The sequence below is a fragment of the Carcharhinus amblyrhynchos genome, chromosome 31 (genome assembly GCF_965287045.1).
Source record: "Carcharhinus amblyrhynchos chromosome 31, sCarAmb.v2.hapA, whole genome shotgun sequence".
Lineage (NCBI taxonomy): Eukaryota > Metazoa > Chordata > Chondrichthyes > Carcharhiniformes > Carcharhinidae > Carcharhinus > Carcharhinus amblyrhynchos.
The window spans coordinates 351,353-375,000 of NC_137354.1; the positions used below are offsets into that span (position 1 = coordinate 351,353).

The 23,648-nt window shown below is 44.4% G+C and overlaps 1 protein-coding gene across 1 annotated transcript in view; it reads left to right on the forward strand.

Annotated features, from left to right (window-relative positions):
• Positions 1–23,648, forward strand: part of LOC145360517 (pro-neuregulin-3, membrane-bound isoform-like) — a 509,505-nt gene that overhangs the window by 295,797 nt on the left and 190,060 nt on the right. Inside the window, exon 2 of the mRNA XM_080215773.1 lies at positions 16,258–16,387. Coding sequence (XP_080071899.1) covers positions 16,258–16,387 — 130 coding nt within the window. The remainder of the gene's footprint in view (positions 1–16,257; positions 16,388–23,648) is intronic.

Genomic DNA, 23,648 nt, shown 5'->3' on the forward strand with positions numbered 1-23,648 from the left:
TTGAATGTTACGTTGTGCCATGTGCTCATCCAGATCCTATTAAAGGATGTGAGGATCCTGCCTACCCCACCCTCCCAGGTAGCGCATTCCAGACTGTCACCAATCTCTGAATAAAAAAGCTTTTCCTCATATACCCCTAAATCACCCGCCCCTTACCTTGAACTGGTGTCCTCTCGTAACTGACTATTCAACAAAGGGGAACAACTGCTCCCTATTCACACTGTCCATTCCACTCATAATCTTGTACTCCTTGATCAGGTCACCCCTCAGTCTTCTCTGTTCCAATGAAAGCAACTCAGGCTTTTCCAACCTGTCTTTACAACTTAAATATTCCATCCCAGGCAACATCCTGGTGAACCTTCTCTGCACCCCCTCCAGTGCAATCACATTCTTCCTATAATGTAGTGACAAGAATTGCACACAGTACTTCAGCTGTGGCCCCATCAAAGTTCTATACAACTTTAACATGACTTTACTGCTTTTGTAATCTATGCCTTGATTGATAAAGTCAAGTATCCAATATCTCTTTTTCACCACCCTACTAACATTCCCTTCTACATTCAGAGGTCTAGGGACAAACCCACCAATGTCATTTGTTCCAGAGAACTTCCTTCTGTCATGCTGTTCATTGAATACTTCCTTGTCAAATTACTCCTTTCAAAGTATATTATGGTTAAAGGGTTAATTCCAACTGCCACTTATCTGCCCATTTGACCATCCATCTATATCTTTCTGTAGCCCAAGACACTCAGCCTTGCTGTTTACCATGTGGCCCATCTTTGTGCAAACTTACTCATCCTAACCCCCTACATAATTATCTATGTTGTTTATATAAATGACGAATAATAGCAGACCCAGCACAGATCCCTGTGGTACAGCATGGGTCGCCTGCTTCTAGTCACTAAAGCAGCCTTCTATCATCACCCTCTGTTTCCTACAACTAAGCCAATTTTGACTCCATCTTACCAAATTACCCTTTATCCCACGTGCATTTGCCTTCTTTATAGGTCTCCCATGTAGGACCTTGTCAAAGGCTTTGCTGAAATTCATATAAACTAGCATGGAGTAGGCTCTGAAATACCTAGGTGTAGTGCTGAGATCAGTGTTCATTTTGGCCTTGGCTCCTTTTTATTTTTCCAAGCCATCTTGGAAATCTCCAGGGTATCTGCTAATAACTTCATACAATTCTCCCACATCGAACCTGAAGATCTCCAACCAGCTCAGCTGGATCTGCTGGAGCCAATCTCTTCTCGTAATGCATGGCCCACAGCCTCATGAGTGGAAGGCGTGCTCATTGCTGCCTGTAAATTACTGGGGGGGGTTACGGTGCCTTTTATCTGTAAAGGTTCCCCCATGTCGGTGGCTGGTCTGGTCTTCATTTCTTCCAACCTCAGGAGCTGGATGCTGGACTGGCGATGGACGTATGTTTGTTTTCCGATAACAGAAATTGCAGCTCCTGTGTCCACCTCCATCTTCAAGGAATAGCCATTCACTAATAATTCTACCATATTGGAACAACTTATGTTGTGATGATACCATTCAGTTGTAGTGTCCTTTGCCAGAATTCTACCACTTCACCCGCCACGGAAATCAAGCTGGGCGAGGAATGGAGGGATGTTGAGCTCAGACGGGATTTTCTGGCCTTGGGTCCAGCAAGACTGTAAAATCCTGTCCCTTGTCTCTGAAGGAGGAGATACCTACGTGGTACGGGCAGGTATCGGTCTCGGGCTTTTTCCACAGGCAGCACGTATTGTGTCTGTACCTGAAACTTTGGCTGTTTCCTTTGACAGCGTGTGCAATAATCTGTTGCCTGGCAATTGTGCCTTTCTGGAGTCTGTTCCCTAATACTCTTGGGTACGTTATTGTCTTCCCTTGACTGACAGGTGTGACATTATGGTTCCTATAGTGACAGGGACCCATTAACACCGGTTTACACAAAGACTGTCTATTGAGGACTGATTACATGAGGTCCCTCCCTCTAGTTGGAAGATATTGTTGCTGGATGCTTGTCTATTGTTCCTGAGCCCCCCTTGTTGTGTTCTCAAATGATAAAGTTGTTTCAGTGGCTTCCTTTCAATCCAAATTGGGTTCTGCTAATAGCTTATTTTGAGTTTTTAGGTCATTTACACCATATACCAATCTGTTTCTCAATATTTCATTAAGAGATGGTCCAAATTTGCAATTTTCAGCCAATTTCCATGAATCACCCGGGAACTCAGTGACAGGTTCCCCAGAAATTCTGCCAGCCAGATTGAAGCAATACTGCTGGAGGATTACAGAAGGCTTCGGGTTGCAGTGGTTTTTTTTTTTAACCAGGTCTAGCAGCTCATTTAAAAGTTTTGAGTCAGAGGCACCTGGATGGTTCAGACTTTTTTTCATGTTGCAAGTCGGGGCCCCACATGCTGTCAACAAAATCATCTTTTGTTTTTCATCCCCTTCGATATTATTAGCATGGAAGAAGCAACACGTGTGCTCAGTATATTGGTCCCAATCTTCCCCACTGGTGTCATAGAGTTCAACTTCCCAAAAAGAGGCATAATGGCTTTTTTAACTGGGGAAGATTCTTGACTTACGGAGGTTATCTGAAGGGCAATGGACAAAAAAAAATCCCTCGCTGTCAATGTAGTAATTCTAACAAATGCCAATTTCACTTCAAGCCCCCTTTGTGTACCAAGAAAGAGACTACTCCCATGGCTCACAGCTAGATAGTGCAATACCACAGGATCTACAACATTAGTCCGAATGAAGCGACAGATTTAAAAGCCCTGCTGAATGCTTTCTATTGCGTGAGCCTCCACCTGGTCAATAAGGGAGCTCAAACTCAATGAAATCCATGGGGTGATCTGTCAATGATCCCCGTGTGGTCATCATAACAGCCTCCTTTATGCTAAAGTGTTCCTGTGATTCTGGGATCCACTTTTCACACTGATGTTGGGGTTTTAAAAACTGGGAAAAATCAGCCCAATGAATAAATGGAAGCTTCCAGAATGGAAGGATCTTGATTGATTAAAGCAACCCCAAGTACACATGAAGAATTAACTGAACAACACGTGTACAAACATGTGGTAGTGAATGCTGTTGGCTTTTTCTTCTGCTGCTGTACCTTCGGGTCTTGTGGAAACTGTTGCATCGCTGGTAATTTGTAATTTAAATTTAGCATTTCATTTTGGTCTGAGATTGGAGCATTGATATTTCCTGAATGATCTTGTGGTTGATAAAACAGGAAGTGCTGCATTTGTTTAAGTAATGTACTTGTTCTTAACATGTGGTTCTGGTACTTTCCATAAGTTTGAAGAGTTAAGATTAAATACTGAGGTACAAGGTAGCTTCCTCAAATCAGTCAATTACAAGGGGGAATATCTTCATTTCAGGGAGAGTGTTTTAGTGGAGGCAGTCGTGTTGCCACAGGACTAGTAATGCAGAGAATCAGGCTAATTCTCTGGAGACCCAGATTTGAATCCCATCACGGCAAAGGGTGAAATTTAAATCAATAAAAATCTGGAATTATGACCATGAAACCATCTTCCTGGCCTATATGTGACTCCAGATCCTCAGCAATGTGGTAAAAAATTCGAGGACAATTAGGGGTTGGCCAAACCAGTGACACCAATGTCCCATAAACGAATAAAAGAAAGATGCACATTTGTTGCTGGAGTCACTGTATGGACTCGATCCTTGGTTTGCAGGAGCCTGGCCTGGCTAATTCAGAATTGAGCATGAATCAAAGCTGGAAGCTGTCCTGTAACAGCTATATATCTGGTATCTGAATCTGTCCACTGCCACCTGAGTAGAGCTCTCAGCAAGCTGTGTTGAGGTATCATGGCCTCGAGAGGAAAGTTGTCAACAAACCAGAAACTCAGCAATCATTAAAATTACCAAGAAATTAAAGTCAAGGATCAAGAGCAAATTTTCCCACAGCAAGAATTAGCTGCTCGTTAAGTTGAAAATTCTTTCAGTCTACATTTCCTGTGTATGAAATTAATTAACCTCCCCAAGATCAAAGGCTGGATTGCAAATATTTATTTTGATTCATGAGGAACAACAGGATTAAAAAAAAAGAGTGGTGGGCACCTCAGGGAACATCAGACTGCACTGTTCCTCTGGAATATCAACAACTTAGACAATACATCCAGTTCTGCAACCTGAGACATCTCATTCTCCACCTTGTACCCCAATCACTAAAAACCACATTTTATATCAAGTGACCCAGGCCTTCACCAAGCTAGGCAATTTAGAATTATTAAAGCGACAACTTTGCATGCTTGGACACAGGAGTGAGGAAGATTCAATTATTAAACATTCATAACAGCAACTCAATAAACAATCTTCTCTTCATTGGACTGAAGAAATACAGTTCATCTCAGACCAAATCCAACTTGTTCTCAAGATAGACAGGAAGATTATTCAGCCCATTTCATTTATCTTAGAATCACAACTTGAACATTCCTCATTCTGCTTGGAGTCTCCTTCGAGTATCATGCCCTGCCTGAAAAATCTCCATTATAGTTGAACCCTAAAAGCTTTGCGCCTTAATGCGCAGAGCATTTGCAATAAAGTGGGTGAATTAATCACGCAATTAGATGTAAAAGGGTACGATATAGCTGGGAATACGGAGGCATGGCTGCAGAGTGACTAACATCTGGGGGTATTCAGTATTTAGGATAGACAGAGAGAAAGGTAAAGGTGGCGGAGATGTATTGCTAGTTAAAGAGGAAATTAACACCATTTTGAGGAAGGATATTAGCTCTGACAATGTGGAATGGTGGCACAGTGGTTAGTACTGCTGGCTCACAGCGCCAGGGACCCAGGTTCGATTCCCAGCTTGGGTCACTGTCTGTGTGGAGTCTGCACGGTCTCCCTGTGTCTGTGTGGGTTTCCTCCCAGCGCTTCGGTTTCCTCCCACAGTCCAAGGATGTGTGAGTTAGGTGGATTAGCCATTCTAAATTGCCCCTTAGTGCCAGGGACTAGCTAGGATAAATGCTTAGGGTTATGGGGATAGGGCCTGGGTGGGATTGTGGTCAGTGCAGACTCAGTCGACCGAATGGCCTCTTTCTGCACTGTATGATTCTGTGAATCTGTATGGGTAGAGCTAGGAAACACCATGGGGCAAACAAAGTTAGTACGAATTATATATAGAACTCCAAGCTGTAGTGATGTTGCTAGGAATGACATTAAACAGAACATAAGAAATGCATGTGAGAAATTGAGAGATTTTAATTTACATTGGGTAAATCAAATTGGTCACAGTACCATAGAAGAGGAACTCCTGGGGTAAATATGAACCAATACATCGAGGAACCAACTAGAGAGCAGGCCATTCTAGACTGGGTGTTGGGCAATGAGAAAGGAATAATTGGCAATCTAATTGTGCGAGACCCCTTGGGGATGAGTGACCAATAGAATTTTTAATCAAGACAGAGACTGACGTAGTTGATTCTGAGATTCAGGTTCTGAATCTTAATAAAGGAAACTACGATGATTGAGGCGTGAGTTGGCTGTGGTAGATTGGGAAATGTTGCTTAAAGGGATGATGGTGTATAGTCGATGGCAAACATTCAAGGAGCGTAAGGGTGAACTTCAACAATTGTTTATTCCTGTCTGGTGCTAAAGTAAAACTGGAAAGGTGGCCAAACCATGACTTACAAGGGAATTTAGAGATAGTATTAGACCCAAGGGAGAGGCATACAAATTAGCCAAAGAAAACAACAGACCTGAGGACTGGGAGCAGTTTAGAATTCAGCAAAGGAGGACTAGGGGACTGATTAAGAAGGGGAAAATAGAGTACAAGGGTAAGCATGTGGGGAACATAAAAACTGACTGTAAGATGTTCTGTTGTTATGTGAGGAGAGAAAGCTTGGTAAAGACAGTCAGAAACAGGGGAATTTATAATGGGAAAGGAAGAAATAGCTGACCAACTGATTACATACTTTGTTCTGTCTTCACAAAGAAGGACACAAATAAGATACCAGAAATGTTGGGGAACACAGGATTTAGTGAGGGGGGAGCTGAAGGGAATTAGTAGTGGAATGGTATTGGAGATATTGATGAGATTGAAGGTCATAAATCCCCAAGGCCTGATAATCTACATCCCAGGATATTTAAGGAAATGGCTGTAGAAATTGTGTTTGTATTAGTGGTCATTTTCAAGATTCTGTGGACTCTGGGGCAATTCCTACAGATTGGAGGGTAGCAAATGTAACCTCAATATTTAAAAATGGAGGTCGGAAAAAAAGAGGGACGAATAGACCAGTCAACCTGACATCAGTAGTGGGGAAAACTAGAATACATTATCAAAGATTTCATGGCAGTTTTCCAAAAGCTAGGATTGGGCAGGGTCAGCATGGATTTCTAAAAGGGAAATTGACAAATCTACTGGAATTCTTTGAGGATGTGAGGAGCGTAACGGGTAAGACAGACGAGCTGAGGGCCTTAATGCTTATGCGGAATTTGGATGTGGTTGCGGTGTCGGAGACTTGGTTAAAAGAAGGACAGGGCTGGCAGCTGAATATTCCTGGGGTACAAGTGTTTTAGGCGAGACAGAGGAAGGGCTAATAGAGGTGGGGGAGTAGCGATATTAATTAGGGAGCATATTACAGCGGTGCAGAGGGTGGACAATTTAGAGGGGTCGTGTAATGAGTCACTGTGGGTGGAGCTCAGAAACAGAAAGGTTGCAATCACTATGCTGGGGGTATACTACAGGCCACCCAACAGCCCACGGGAAATGGAGGAACGGATATGTAAGGAGATTCTGGATAGGTGCAGAGAAAAATAGGGTTGTTGTAGTGGGGGACTTTAATTTCCCTGGTATAGACTGGAAAGTGCTTAGGGCTGGGGGTCTGGATGGGGAAGAATTTGTAAAATGCATACTGGAAGGTTCTTTGGAATAGTATGTCGATAGCCCAAATAGAGAGGGGGCGATACTGGAAACAAGCCCAGTCAGGTTGTCAAAGTTTCAGTAGGGGAACATGTGACAAATAGCGACCACAATTCTGTTAACTTTAGGATAGTAATGAACAAGGATGAGTGTTGCCCTAAGGGTAGGGTGCTAAATTGGGGGGAGGCTAACTATAGCCAGATTAGGTAGGAATTGGTGGCCGTTGATTGGGAGAGACTGTTCGAGGGTAAGTCCACGTCTGGCATGTGGGAGGCTTTTAAGGAACAGTTGATAAGGCTGCAGGACAGGCATGTGCCTGTAAAAAGGAAGGATAGGAAAGGTAGGATTCAAGAGCCGTGGATTACCAGGGAAATTGAGGATCTGATCACAAAGAAAAAACCGGGTACTCCGGTTTCCTCCCATAGTCCAAAAATGTGCGGGTTAGGTTGATTGGCCATGCTAAATTGTCCATTAGTGTCAGGGGGATTAGCAGGGTAAATATGAAGGGTTAGGGGAATAAGGTCTGGGTGGGATTGTATTCAGTGCAGACTCGACGGGCCGAATGGCCTTCTTCTGTAGTGTACGGACTCTATGACTCTATGAAAAGAGAGGCGTACGTTAGGTCCAGGCAGCTGAAAACAGATGGAGCTCTGGAAGAATACAGAGAAAGTAGGAAAGAACTCAAACGGGGAGTTAGAAGGGCAAAAAGAGGTCACGAAATGTTCTTGGCAGACAGGATTAAGGAGAATCCTAAGGCATTTTATTCATATGTTAGGAACAAAAGTGTTGTCAAGGAAAAAATCGGACCTCTGAGGGACAAAGGAGGGGAATTATGCTTAGAACCCAAGGGAATGGGGGAGATCCTAAATGAATACTTTGCATCAGTATTCACAAAGGAGAGGGACATGTTGACTGGGAGTGTCTCAGAGGGAAGTGTTGACCTGTTAGAGAGAATCTCCATTACAAGGGAGGAAGTGTTAGGTTCTTTAGGAAACATTAAAAATGACCATTCCCCAGGGCCTGATGGCATCTACCCTAGATTGCTCAGGGAGACGAGAGATGAAATTGCTGGGCCTCTGATGGAAATCTTTGTCTCTTCGTTGAATACAGTGAGGTCCCTGAGGATTGGAGGATAGCGAAAGTGGTACTGTCGTTTAAGAAGGGTAGCAGGGATAACCCAGGTAATTATAGGCCAGTGAGCTTGATGTCCGTGGTAGGGAAGTTGTTGGAGAGGGTTCTTAGAGATAGGATGTATGCGCATTTAGAACGGAACAATCGCATTAGTGACAGACAGCATGGTTTTGTAAGAGGGAGCTCGTGCCTCACAAATTTGGTGGAGTTTTTTGAGGAGGTGACAAAAACAGTTGACGAAGGAAGGACCACGGATGTCGTCTATTTGGATTTTAGTAAGGCGTTTGACAAAGTCCCTCGTCGCAGGTTGGTGAAAAAGGTTAAGGCTCATGGGATACAAGGAGAGGTGGCTAGATGGGTAGAGAACTGGCTTAGCCATAGGAGACAGAGGGTAGCAGTCGAAGGGTCTTTTTCTGGCTGGAGGTCTGTGACCAGTGGTGTTCCGCAGGGCTCTACTGGGAACTCTGCTATTTGTGATATATATAAATTATTTGGAAGAAAGTCTAACTGACGTGATCAGCAAGTTTACGGATGACACGAAGATGGCTGGACTTGCAGATAGCGATGAACATTGTCGGACAATACGGCAGGATATAGATAGGCTGGTAAATTGGGCGGTGAAATGGCAGATGGAATTTAATCCAGATAAATGCGAAGTGATGCATTTTGGAAGAACTAATGTAGCGGGGAGTTATACAATAAATGGCAGGGCCGTCAAGAGTTTGGAAAAACAGAGGGACCTAGGTATGCAAGTCCACAAATCCTTGAAGGTGGCAGCACAGGTGGAGAAGGTGGTGAAGAAGGCGCGTGGTATGCTTGCCTTTATAGGACGGGATATAGATTACAAAAGCTGGAGTTTGATGTTGCAGCTGTATAGAACGTTGGTTAGGCCACATTTGGAGTACTGTGTCCAGTTCTAGTCGCTGCACTACCAGAAGGACATGGAGGCTTTGGAGAGAGTGCAGAGGAGGTTTACCAGGATGTTGCCTGATATTAGATGTTGTCCAATATCAGGCAACATCCTGCCAGGTTGCCAGGATGTTGTCTTAGCTATGAGGAGAGATTGGGCAAATTGGGGTTGTTATCCCTGGAAAGATGGAGAATGAGGGGAGACCTAATAGAAGTGTACAAAATTATGAAGGGTATAGATAGGGTGAATAGTGGGAAGCTTTTTCCCAAGTCGGAGGTGACGATCACGAGGGGTCACGGGCTCAAGGTGAGAGGGGCGAGGTATAACTCAGATATCAGAGGGACGTTTTTTACGCAGAGGGTGGTGGGGACCTGAAATGCGCTGCCAGGTAGGGTGGTGGAGGCAGACACGCTGGCATTGTTTAAGACTTACCTGGGTAGTGACATGAGCAGGCTGGGAATGGAGGGATACAAACGAATGGTCGAGTTGGACCAATGAGCGGCACAGGCTTGGAGGGCCGAAGGGCCTGTTTCCTGTGCTGTCCTGTTCTTTGTATGTAACTGGTAGAGTTGATGAGAGGGAGGCAGTGGATGTGGTTTATTTGATCTTTCAGAAGGCTTTTGACAAAATGCCACATTAGAAATTAGCATGTAAAATTAAAGCGCAAAGAGTTGGGGTGATATATTGAGATGGATAGAAAACTGGCTGGCAGACAGGAAAGAAGGAATAGGAATAAAAGGATCTTTTTCCAAGTGGCAGGCAGTGACTATTGGGGTAACGCAGGGATCAGTGCTAGAACCCTAGTTATTCACAATATATATTAATGATTTAGATGAGGGAAATTAATGTAGTATCACAAAACTGATTGGGAGGATGAGCTGTGAGGAGGATGCAGAGATCCATCAGTGTGATTTGGACAGGCTGAGTGAGTGGGCAAATCAATATCAGATGCAGTATAATGTGGATAAATGTGAGATTATTCAATTTGGTAGCAAAAACAGGAAGGCAGATTACCTCTTGAGTGGCCATAAATTAGGAGAGGAGAACATGCAGTGAAACCTGGGTCCTTGTGCACCAGTCACTGAAAGTAAGTACGCAGGTGCAGCAGGCAAATTGTATGTTGGCCTTCATTGCAAGAGGCTTTGAGTACAGGAGCAGGAATGTGTTGTTGCAATTATGCAGAGCTTTGGTGAGAGCACACCTAGAGTATTGAGTGTTGTTTTGGTCTCCTTCTCTGAGTAAGGATGTTCTTGCTCTGGAGAGAATGCAAAGAAAGCTTACCAGACTGATTCTTGGGATGGTGAGACTGATGTTTGAGGAGAGATTAATTCAGTTAGGATTATATTCTCTGGAGTTCAGAAGAATAAAGGGGGATCTCGTAGAAAACTATAAAATTCTAACAGGATTAGAGAGGGTGGATCAAAAAACATGTTCCCAACGATGGGGGTGTCCAGACCAGGGGTCACAGATGCGGCATGCAGTCAGTGCAGGAATCCCTGTGGTTGTCCCCCATCTCTAACAGCTATAACGCTTTAGATACTGTTGGAGATGATGGCTTATCAGGTGACAACAACAGCAGCAGCCAAAGCAGTGGCACCACAGCTGGCTTTGTTGTTAAGCAGGGAGGGATAAAGAGCACTAGAGCAACAGTTATAGAGGACTCTGCAGATAGGAGCTTCTGTTGTCATGAAAGAGGCTCCAGGGTGATACGTTGCCTCCCTAGTGCCAAGGTCCAGATGTCTCTGAACATGCAGAAAGCATTCTAGAGGGAGAGGTGAACAGCCAGAGGTGTGGTACATATTGATACTAGTGACATAGGTTGGAAGAGTGATGAGGTCCTGCAGCAGCAGTTTAGGGAGTTAGGTAGAAAGTTGAAAAGCAGAACCTCTAGGATTGTAATCTCAGGATTACTCCCTGTGCCACATAACAGTGAGGCTAGAAATAGGAAGATAGTACAGTTCAACACATGGCTAAATAGCTCGTGCAGGAGAGAGGGTTTCAGATATCTGGACTATTGGGATCTCTTCAAGGGCAGGTGGAACCTGTACAAGAAGGATGGATTGCCTCTAAACTGGAGTGGCCAGGAGGTTGGCTAGTGTTGCACAGGAGAATTTAAACTAGTTGGTCGTAGTTGTTGGGGGCGAGGAGAGAGAGAGAGAAAAGAAGAAGAAGCAGAAGAAAGAGAGAGCAAAGGAAGGCAGAGAGGAGAGAGGGTAGAGAGAGAGAATTACCTGAAGGGGAACCAAAGAGTAGGGCCAGTGAGACTCAGGGGAAGAGCAGACAGGGTGTGATTGCTAATCAAAGAGGGTCTGGTGGACTGAAGTGCATTTGTTTCAATGTGAGAAGTGTAACAGGTAAGGCAGATTTACTTAGAGCTTGGATTAGTACTTGGAACTATGATGCTGTTGCCATTACAGAGACTTGGTTAAGGGAAGGGCAGGATTGGAAGCTGAACGTTCCAGGATACAGATGTTTTGGGTGGGATAGAGGGGGATGTAAAAGGGGTGGGGAAGTTTCACTGTTGGTTAAGGAGAATATCACAGCTGTACTGTGGGAGGTCACCTCATACAGCAAGGCAATATGTGTAGAGTTCAGGTATAGGAACAGTATAGTCACAGTGTTGGAGGTTCACTACAGGCCACTCAACTGCCAGTGGGAGGTAGAGGAACAGATATGTAGGCAGATTTTGGCAAGGTGTAAAAGTAACAGGGTTGTTGTGGTAGGAGATCTTAACTTCCCCTATATTGACTGGGATTCATGGGACTTAGTGCTAGAGGCGTGAGTTTGTAAGGAGCATCCAGGAGGGCTTCTTGAAACAGATAGTCCAACTAAGGAAGGGGCCGTACTAGACCTGGTATTGGGGAATGAGCCCAGCCAGGTGGTTGGTGTTTCAGTAGGGGAGCAGTTCAGGAACAGTGACCACCATTCACTAAGCTTTAAGGTACTGATGGATAAAGACAAGTGTAGTCCTCAGGTGAAGGCGCTAGATTGGAGGAAGGCTAATTAGAACAATATTAGACAGGAACTGAAGAATGTAGATTGGAGGCAGATGTTTGAGGGCAAATCAACATCTGGCATGTGAGAGGCTTTCAAGTGTTCCTGTAAGAATGAAGAATAAGTATGGTAAGTTTTGGGAACCTTGGAAAGTGAGAGATATTGTGAGCCTACTCAGAGAAAAAGGAAGCATTTGTCAAGGCTAGGAGGTTGAGAACACATGAAGCAAGTGTGAAATACAAGGAAAGTAGAAAGAAACTTACGCAAGGGGTCAGGAGGACTAAAATGTCATTGGCCAGCAGGATTAAAGAAAATCCCAAGGCTTTTTGTACATAATGAAGAGCAAGCGGTTAGCCAGCGAGAGGTTTGGCCCACTCAAGGGCAGGGGAGGAAATCTATGCATGGAGCCACAGGAAATGGGCAAGATATTAAATGAGAAGGACTTGGTGGTTGATGAGTCTGGGAAAAAGATGTGTAGATAATTTGAGTCATGTTGAGATCAGAAAGGAGGAGGTATTGAAGGTCTTGGGAAACATTAAGGTAGACAAGTTTCCAGGGCCTGATGGGATACACCCCAGAATACTAAGGGAGGAAATTGTCGGGACCTTGAGAGAAATCATTGTATCCTCACTGGCTACAATCCTAGAGGATTGGCGAATAGCCAATGTTGTTGCTTTGTTTAAGAAGGGTAGCAAGGATAACCCAGGTAATTACAGGCTAGTGAGCCTTACGTCAGTAGTAGGGAAATTGTTGGAAAGGATACTTGGAGACAGGATTTACTCCCACTGGGAAATAAGTGGATGATGTATTAATGAGAGGCAATCTGGTTTTGTTAAAGGGAGGTCCTGCCTCACTAACTTGATCGAGTTTTTCAAGGAAATAATGAAGATGATTGAGGGTAGGCAGTGGATGTTGTCTGCATGGACTTCAGAAAGGTCTTTGACAAGGTCCCTCATGGCAGACTGGTACAGAAGGTGAAGTCACACAGGATCAGAGGTGAGGTGGCAAGGTGGATATAGAACTGGCTTGGTCATAGAATCTGGTGTTGTGAGACTTCTTACTCGGTCATGGAAGACAGAGGATAGCAGTGGAAGGGAACATTTCTGAATGGAGGACTGTGACAAGTGGTGTTCCTCAGGGATCACTGCTGGGACCTTTGCTGTTTGCAATATATGTAAATGATTTGGAGGAGAATGTAACTGGTTTGATTAGTAAGTTTGTAGATGACACAAATGTTGGTGGAATTGTGGATAGTGATGAGGACCGTCAGAGGATACAGCACGATATAGATCAATTGGAGACTTGGGTGGAGAGATCGCAGTTGGAGTTTAATCTGGACAAATGTGAAGTAATTAATTTTGGAAGTTCTAATACATATGGGAAATATACAGTAAAAGGCAGAATGCTTAAGCATAGAACATTACAGGGCAGTACAGGCCCTTCGGCCCTCGATGTTGCGCCGACCAGTGGAACCAATCTAATGACCCTCTAACCTAAACTATTCCATTGTTATCCATATGCCTATCCACTGACCATTTGAACGCCCTTAAAGTTGGCAAGTCCACAACTGCTGCAGGCAGGACATTCCACAACCTTACTACCCTCTGAGTAAAGAACCTACCTCTGACATCCGTCCTATAATTACCACCCCTTAATTTAAAGCTATGCCCCCTCGTGTTAGCCATCACCATCCGAGGTAAAAGGCTCTCACTGTCCACCCTATCCAATCCTCTGATCATCTTGTATGCCTCAATCAGGTCACCTCTTAACCTTCTTCTCTCCATGAAAATAACCTCAAGTCCCTCAGCCTTTCCTCATAAGACCTTCCCACCATACCAGGCAACATCCTAGTAAACCTCCTCTGCACCCTTTCCAATGCCTCCACATCTTTCTTATAATGCGGCGACCAGAACTGTACGCAACACTCCAAGTGCGGCCGCACCAGAGTTTTGTACAGTTGCAACATGACCTCACGGCCCCGAAACTCAATCCCTCTACCAATAAAAGCTAACACACCGTACGCCTTCTTAACAACCTTATCAACCTGGGTGCCAACTTTCAGGGTGCTATGCACATGTACCCCGAGATCTCTCTGCTCGTCAACACTACTAAGAGTCCTTCCATTAGCCCTGTATTCTGTACTCCTGTTATTCTTACCAAAGTGAATCACCTCACACTTTTCCATATTAAACTCCATCTGCCACCTCTCGGCCCAGCTGTGCAGCTTATCTCTGTCCCTCTGCAAACTGTAACATCCATCCTCACTGTCTACAACTCCTCCGACTTTGGTGTCATCAGCAAATTTACTAATCCATCCTTCATCTCGGTCATTTATAAAAATGACAAACTGCAGTGGCCCCCAAAACAGATCCTTGAGGTACACCACTTGTAACTGAACTCCAGGATGAACATTTCCCATCAACCACCACCCTCTGTCTTCTATCAGCTAGCCAATTCCTGATCCAAACTGCTAAATCACCCTCAATCCCACGCATCTGCATTTTCTGCAATAGCCTGCCACGGGGAACCTTATCAAATGCTTTGCTAAAATCCATATATTCTTTGCCAAAGATATATTGTATTTTTATGACCCAAACCCAATGCATTCTGATGTGAAAAAGGCAGCTTTAGACATTCCTGAACTACAAAGTAATGACCCTTCACTGAAATGTGATGGGAAGATGCGAGAGAGCAGTTCACCCTATAATTGAGCACAAGACTCGCTGCTCTTTTGTGGCCTCCAGATCTGTCCTGCTTCATTTAGTCATCACCTACACAGCACCAACGCACTTGGCTCATCTTTAGCATCTGACTGTTTCTGCTGTGCAGTGCGCTGCCCTATCAGTGAGCCGATGCTGAAAATCCCCTGCTGTTGCGACACACACACATTCTGAGAGTTGGGTGGATGCAGTTCTGCTGCAATGATTAGCAGTTGACTGCATTTCGAATGCATTCACAGGCCTCATACAGCTGATTTTTATTCACTGATGACCAGATTTGTATCACTTGCTGAGGAACAACAGTTCCAATAAAATGCCCGATACAGGCTGATTCCTCCTCACTCAACAATCTGTGCCTCACAGTATTAATCAGATAGAGTTCTTTCCTTTACTTGCATGTTTCCTGATGCTCTACATCAAGCAGTCTTTCATATAAAAGTCCAGGCCGTCGTGTGCTCCAGTCAGTGAAGCAAGAACATTGTACATGCATTGCAAGAAAATTTCCGTCAAAGCATTTTCAAAATTTCAAGATATTTACACTTTTCTTGGCTTTGAAATTGGAACAAATCCAAAGTTTTATTTTAATTCCAATGTAATAAAGGCTTAGTTCTGTTTCATGTTTATGTCATGAATCTAAAGCTGTGCTGTATCTGCCCTGGGAGTTTTTAATGGGGACAGTGTAAAGGGGGATTTACTCTGTATCTAACCCCATGCTGTCCCTGTACTGCAAGTGTTTGATGGGGACAGTGTGGGGGGAGCTTTACTCTCTATCTAACCCCGTGCTGTACCTGTGCTGGGACTGTTTGATGGGGAAGTGTAGAGGGAGCTTTATTCTGTATTTAACCCAGTGCTTACCTGTCCTGGGAGTTTTTAATGGGGACATTGTAGAGAAAGCTTTACTCTGTATCTAACCCCATGCTGTACCTGTCCTGGACATGTTTGATGGGGAAGTGTAGAGGGAGCTTTACTCTGTATCTAACCCCATGCTGTACCTGTCCTGGGAGTGTTTGATGGGGACAGTGTAGAGGGACCTTTGCTCCGTATCTAACCCTGTGCTGTACCAGTTCTGGGAATGTTTAGTGGGTTTGATATAGTCAGTTGCTTTTATGGGTGATGCCTTCTGTCTACCCTTGATATATTTGACGACGACAAAAACATTTCTTTAAAGAACTCTTAAGATGTGATCAGGGAACAACAGCCATTAAAGGGAGTAATGATTGAGAAGTTTGCTGCTGGTGTATTTAATTACCTACAGGTTAGCTAGTTTTGTGCTGATCTTTAACCTGATGCAGTGAAGTACATTCTTGTGTAAGTTTATAGTTGGATGTTGATTCCACTATCACTTCACTGAAACAGGTAGAACCTGAAGCATGGCACTGGGCCTTGAAACTGGCTCTGGTTTTCATTTAGTTTGTCTATTGTTGTGACTGCAGCGACAGCTTTAACGTCAGGGAAAAGTTCGGAATTACATTTGTGATCAAATAGAAGCAGCAGATTCCATTGAAGGGAGTTAAATTTTGTGTTGTTGTGTGAACTGTACTCACTGAATGATGTGTGACTCTGGCTCTGACACTCTGTCTGTGACTTTGGGTCCCAGCCACTAATTCTATGATTCTCAATTTCTGTAGCTACTGCAACCTACACTACTGAGAGGTCAGAACATTTTAAACCCTGCACTGATAAGGACCTTGCCTACTGCCTGAACGAGGGAGAATGCTTCATCATTGAGACACTAACTGGAAATAACAAACACTGTCGGTAAGTGAATTGAACCCAATGTCTATGAAACTGGAATCTGACTGTGCCGTCAGCGACTGACAGGAACGTTTTGCGTGGCACGTTTCATCAAAATTTGCAGAGATGCTGTAGATTAAAGTGGATTGAACAATTTTTTTTATGTGAGCTGAATAATCTGAGCAGCGTAGGGTCAGACTCAACACCTTGTTTTAACTCATTTGTGTATTAAAACTGAGCTTGAGCTGTGGCACAGGAACTGAATCCAAGAAGCAAATATAAAGCTTCTTGCTCTGTGATTGGATGTTCTTGTCTCTTTGAGTGAGTTTGAGGAAGATATGAAGTCAGTGTCTAACAGGAATCATACCATTGTGACAACCTGTCTGCTGTTGCTGGTCACTTTGTTGAGGGGAGGAGATAAATTCTACAATTTCAAGATGGAAGCATTTGATGCAAAAACAGAAAATGCTGAAAAATCTCAACAGGTCTGACAGCATCTGTGGAGGGAGAATAGAGCCAACGTTTTGAGTCAGGATGACCCTTCATCAGAACATTTGATGGTTTTGTGACGTGCATGACAGCTTTTTTGATCAAAGAGGCAGTTATGGAAACACTGGCTGGATACATTCACCGTTCTTAGCAATATCTTCTCAAACCTTTCAGTCAGTTTAATGCTTGAAGAATTTTTTTACCAAACTTGTATGAACCTGTCTGTCATTACTGGCAAGAATTTAAGGTGGTGCAGTGTATAAAACATTAATTATAATGTGTAGTTAGCAGATAGATTTTCAACCACTTACCATTTAATTATGCTAAGAGTTAATGTAGTCCAGCATTGACCAAAACGCACTTATTTATTCACATTTTTTATGTACAATAAATTGGATTAGTTTTGATAAGCCTAACAAGAATCCTTGTGAAGCATCAAATGGAGAAAATCACAAAAGCAAATTTGAATATTGGGTTTGTCTTCATTCTTCTAGATGTTTGGAGGAAGGCAGGGGCCATTTACCAGTACAAGGAACAAAAAGCAATACAGGCCCTTCGTCCCACCAAACCTGCGTCGATAAGCGATTTCTGTCCCCCTGTTCACTTCCCATTCATGTATCTATCAAGATACACTTTGAACGTTGCTAATGTGCCTGCTTCCATCACCTCCCACTGGCAGTGTGTTCCAGGCACCACTACCCTCTGTGTGAAAAACTTTCCCCACACGTCTCCCCTAAACTTACCACTTCTCACCTTAAACCTGTGCCCCCTTGTAGTCAAACCTTCCACCTGGGGAGAAAGCCTCTGACTTTCCACTCTGCCTATGCCTCTCATAATTTTGTAGACTTCTGTCAGGTCTCCCTTCAGCCTCCGTCTTTCCAGTGAAAACAATCTGAGTTTACCCAACCTCTCCTCCTATCTAAAACCCTCCAGACCAGGCAACATCCTGATAAACCTTCTTTGCACCTTCTTCAAAGCATCCACGTCGTGGTAGTGTGGTGACCAGCATTGTACACAATATTCCAAATGTGGTCCAATAAACTTTTATACAGCTGTAACGTGACTTACCAACTTTTATACTCAATGCCCTGACCGATGTGGGCAAGCATGCTGTATGCCTTCTTGATCATCTTATCCACCTGTGTTGCCACTTTCAGGGATCTGTGGACCTGTACACCCAGATTCCTCTGCATGTCAATGCTCCTAAATGTTGTGCATTTACTATATAATTCGAGCCTGAATTTGATCTTCCAAAATGCATCACCTTGCATTTGTCTGGATTAAACGCCATTTGCCATTTTTCTGCAATCTATCTATATATTGCTGTATCGTTTGACAATCTTCATCACCAGCTGCAACTCCACCAATTTTTGTGTCATCCGCAAACTTAACAATCAGACCACCTACATTTTCCTCCAGATCGTGTACATATACTACAAACAACAAAGGCCCCAACATTGATCCCTGTGGAACACCACTAGCTACAGATTTCCCTTCTGAAAAACATCCTTCCACTGCTACTCTCTGTCTTCTATGATCAAGCTAGTTTTGTATCCATCTCGCCAGCACAACCTGGATCCCATGAGACTTTTATCTTTTGTACCAGCCTGTCAAATGCCTTACTAAAGTCCATGTAGACAATATCCACTGCCTTTCCATATCAATCGTTCTTGTCACTTCCTCAAAAATCTCAATCAAGCTAGTGAGACATGACCTTCCCCACACAAAACCATGCTGCCTATCAGTAACAAATCTATTCACTTCCAAACGTGAATAAATCCTGTCTCTTGGAATCTTCTCCAACTGCTTCCTCCCCCCAGCTGACATTAAACTTACCGACCTGTAATTATCTGTTTCTTTTTCTTAAACAAAGGAACAACACTGGCCATTCTCCAATCCTCTGGGACCTCACCTGTGGCCAGTGTGAATGCAAGGATATTTGTTAAGGCCCCAGCTAATTCCTCCCTTGCTTCCCACAGTATCCTGCAATAGATCCCCATCCAGCCTTGCAAACTTGTCTACATTAAAGCATTTTAAGACACCCAACATTTCCTCCTTCATTATATTGATCTGCCCGAGAGTACTCACATACCCTTCCCTAACCTCAACATCCCCCATGTCCTCTCTTTAGTGAGTACTGATTAAGGATCTCACCCACTTCCTCCAGCTCCATGCATAACCTCCCTCCTTTACCCTTGAATAAGCCTGCTCGTTTCCTAGCCACTCTCTTGCTCCTAATATATGTAAAAAATGCCTTGGGATTCTCCTTAACTCTGCTGGCCAAGGATATTTCATGGCAGCTTTTAGCTGTCCTAACTCATTCTCAAATCCAGAAAAATTGCATTTAGAGTAAGAAAGATAAAATAAATTTGACAGTTCAACAGTGATGAATATATTGGCCAAATTGTAAAAAAGTGATTTGCAAAAGACTGACGAGAATCATGTTCAGAAAGCTTATTCCATCAACTTTACTGATTGTTTGGCACAGTATCTGAAATAACAATTGTAGTCAGTTGGGAATGATAATGCTGAAGGTGATTTCAAAGGCCAATGCATTGGGTGAGTGTAACAGACTCTGATAGGGTGGAAAGCCCCTGTCTGCTCTTGGAGCTCTTGGCCTGTGTTGCCCATGGGTCAATCATTAATCTTGTGAGTACCATGCAACAGTGAACAGAAAAGAAATTATAAGAGTAAAGGTAAGTGATTTCCTTTGTAAAGATTTTCGTGGGCTTTTTAATGGTATTTCTGCTTTAAAAGTTAGACAGGAAGTGGGCCGCGGGACTTTGTGGGAAGAGATTTTTTTACCGTGCAAAGTATAAAAGGAGGATCGCTGTAGACAGCGGGCAGCGGAGTGAGAGGGAAGCAGAGTGAGCTGTAAGGGCTTTGGATTACAGGGCTTGAGAGAAAAGGGCCAGGTAAGTTTAAATTCTTAACTGTTTAGAAATCACTAAGAGACTGGGATGGAGGGGTATGTGATGTGCTGTTTCTGTATGATGTGGGAGCTGGTGGACCCCAAGGTCCTTCCCAGTGACCATGTCTGCAGTAAGTGCCAGTTGCTTGAAAAGCTCCAGCTCAAAGTAGATGAGCTGAACACTCAGCTTCAGACACTGAGGCTCATCAGGAAGAGGGAGTGTAAACTGGATAATGGGGTACAAGAGAGATTCACACCCCCTAGACTGGCTAACTCTGAGGGTCAGGAACAAGATGGTGCTGCTGAGGGGAGTAATGGTGAGAGGAAGGAGGGGGAAGTGGGGAGGAAGGGTGAGAGGAAGGAGGGGGAAGTGGGGAGGAAGGGTGAGAGGAAGGAGGGGGGAGTGGGGAGGAAGGGTGAGAGGAAGGAGGGGGGAGTGGGGAGGAAGGGAGAGAGGAAGGAGGGGGGAGTGGGGAGGAAGGAGGGGGGGAGTGGGGAGGAAGGAGGGGGGGACCCAAATGCCTCAGCCCCTCAATCTGCACAACAGGTTTGAGGTTCTTGCTCCCAGTGCGGACAAGAACGAGGGCTATAAGGTTGACGAGCAAACTGCCCACAGTACAGTGGTGCAGACACAGGACAAAGAGGAAGAAGTAAAGAGGAATGTAGTGGTAATTGGGGATAGTGTAGTTAGGGGTATAGACACTGTCTTTTGTCACAATGATAAAGAATACAGAAGGGTGTGTTGTCTGCCTGGTGCTCGGGTCCAGGATGTCTCATCTGGGCTGCAGAGGAACCTGGAGTGGGAGGGTGAGAATCCGGTTGTTGTGGTACATGTGGGTGCCAACAACATAGGCAAAATGGGAACTGAGGATCTGCAGAGGGAGTATACAAAGCTGGGAATCGACAAGGTGGTTATCTCTGGATTACTACCTGAACCACATGCAGATGGGCATAGGGTAAATAGGATTAAAGAGATGAATGGGTGGCTCAGGGATTGGTGTGGGGGGAATGGGTTTGAATTTATGGGGCATTGGCACCAGTATTGGGGCAGATGGGACCTGTTCAGATGGGATGGTCTTAGTCTAAACCGTGCTGGGACCAGAGTCCTGGCGAATCGTATAACTAGCATTCCTTCAAATAGGGTCCAGATAAAGGCTGGTATAAAGACACTTTACCTGAATGCACGAAGCATTCGGAACAAAGTGAATGAGCTGATGGTGCAGATCAGCGCAAATGGATATGATCTGGTGGCCATTATGGAAACGTTGCAGGGTGACAGGGACTGGGAGCTGAATGTCCAGGGGTATCAAATGTTTAGGAAGGATGGACGGGAGGAAAAAGGGGGTGGGGTAGCTTTGCTGATTAAGGATAGTATCAGGGCGGTAGTAAGGGAAGATATAGGCTCCAAAGAGCAGAACGTGGAATCGTTGTGGGTGGAGATAAGGAACAGTCAGGGGAGGAAGACGCTGGTGGGTGTGGTCTATAGGCCCCCAAATAATAACTTAGCCCGCCCCCACCTCTATCAACCAGCAAATAAGTGATGCGTGCAGAAATGGAACGGCGATAATTATGGGGGATTTCAATCTACATATTGATTGGTTGACCCATGTCGGACGCGGTGGGCTTGAGGAAGAGTTCTTGGAATGCTGTCGGGATAGTTTCCTTGAATAGTGTGTGATGGAACCGACGAGACAGCGAGCTAACTTAGATCTGGTGTTGTGTAACGAGGCAGGTAGAATTAGGGATCTTGTGAGGGATCCTCTTGGGACGAGCGATCATTGTATGATTGAGTTTTGATGCAGATGTAGGATGAGAAAGTAGGGTCCTGAACCTCTGTTTGAACAGAGGGAAGTACGATAGGATGAGAGAGGAATTGGCAAATGTAGATTGGGGGCACAGATTGGTCGGTAGGACGGCTGAGGAACAGTGGAGGATTTTTAAGGAGATCTTTTTCGGTGCTCAGCAGAAATATCTTCCAATGGTAAAGAAGGAACGTAGGAGAAGGGATAACCAGCCGTGGTTATCGAAGATAATAAAAGAGAGTATTAAATTAAAAGCTGATGCGTTCAGAGTGGCTAGAAGTAGTGGGTGATTAGAAGTTTGAGAAAGGTTTAAAAATCAACAAAGAATGACTAAGAAGTTGATAAAGAAAGGAAAGATAAACTATGAAGCTAAACTAGCACTAAATATAAAAAAGGACAGTAAGAGTTTTACAAATATATAAAGAAGACGAGGCTGGCTAGAGTGAATGTTGGACCCTTAGAGGATGAGAGGGGGATTTAGTGGTGGGAGATGAGGAAATGGCTGAGGCCTTAAATAAGTTTTTTGCCTCGGTCTTCACGGAGGAGGACACGAATAGTTTGCCGGATATTAAAGATAGAAGGATGGTAGGAGTTGAGGGCCTGAATGGGATTACAGTCACTATAGAGGTAGTGCTTCATAGACTAATGGGACTGATGGTGGACAAGCCCCCAGGACCGGATGGAATACATCCCAGGGTTCTGAAGGAAATGGCAGAGGTGATAGTGGATGCCTTACTAATTATTTACCAAAATTCGCTGAATTCCAGGGAAGTGCCGGAAGATTGGAAAATAGCTAATGTTACGCTGCTGTTTAAAAAAGGTAGCAGACAAAAGGCAGGGAATTATAGGCCGGTTAGTTTAACGTCTGTAGTTGGAAAAATGCTTGAATCCGTCATCGAAGAAGAAATAGCGAGGCACCTAGGAAGGAGTGGTTTGATAGAGCGGACGCAGCACGGACTCGTTAAGGGGAAGTCGTGTTTGACAAGTTTATTGGATTTCTATGAGGATGTGACTAGTGCGGTAGACAGAGGAGAACCGGTGGATGTGGTGTTTCTAGATTTTCAAAAGGCATTTGATAAGGTGCCTCATAAAAGGTTGCTACAGAAGGTTAGGGGGCATGGAGTTGGGGGTAAGGTGTTAGCGTGGATGGAGGATTGGTTGTCTAATAGGAAGCAGAGAGTTGGTATCAATGGGTGCTATTCTGATTGGCGGTTGGTGACTAGTGGAGTGCTGCAGGGATCGGTGCTGGGGCCTCAGCTATTTACCATTTATATAGATGATCTGGAGGAGGGGGCTGACGAAATTTGCTGATGACACGAAGATGAGTGGTAAAGCAAATTGCGTGGAGGGTGTGGAAAGTCTGCAGAGGGATCTGGATAGGCTGAGTGAGTGGGCGAGGACCTGGCAGATGGAGTATAATGTTAGCAAGTGTGAGGTTATCCACTTTGGCAGAAATAATAGTAGGAGGGATTACTATTTAAAAGGCGAAAAGCTGCAGCATGCTACGCTGCAGAGGGACCTGGGGGTCCTTGTGCATGAGTTGCAAAAACCCAGTCTGCAGGTGTAGCAGGTGATCAAGAAGGCGAATGGAATGCTGGCCTTTATAGTGAGGGGGATAGAACAGAAAAGCAGGGAGGTCTTGCTGCAACTGTACAGGGCACTGGTGAGGCCGCAGCTGGAGTACTGTGTGCAGTTTTGGTCGCCGCACTTGCGCAAGGATATTTTGGCCTTGGAGGGAGTGCAGACAAGGTTCACTAGGCTGATACTGGAGATGAGGGTGTTGGACTGTGAAGACAGACTAAATAGACTGGGTCTGTACTCGTTGGAGTTTAGAAGGATGAGGGGGGGGGATCTTTTAAAGACGTATAAGGTAATGAAAGGGATGGATACGGTAGAGGTAGAGAGATTCTTCCCACTTAGAAAGGATAGCAGGACTAGAGGGCACAGCCTCAAGATAAGGCGGGGGGTGGGGGGGCACAGTTTAGAAAGGAGTTGAGGAGGAACTTCTTCACTCAAAGGGTGGTGAATCTCTGGAATTCTCTGCCCGTTGAAGTGGTGGAGGCTCCCTCACTAGATATATTTA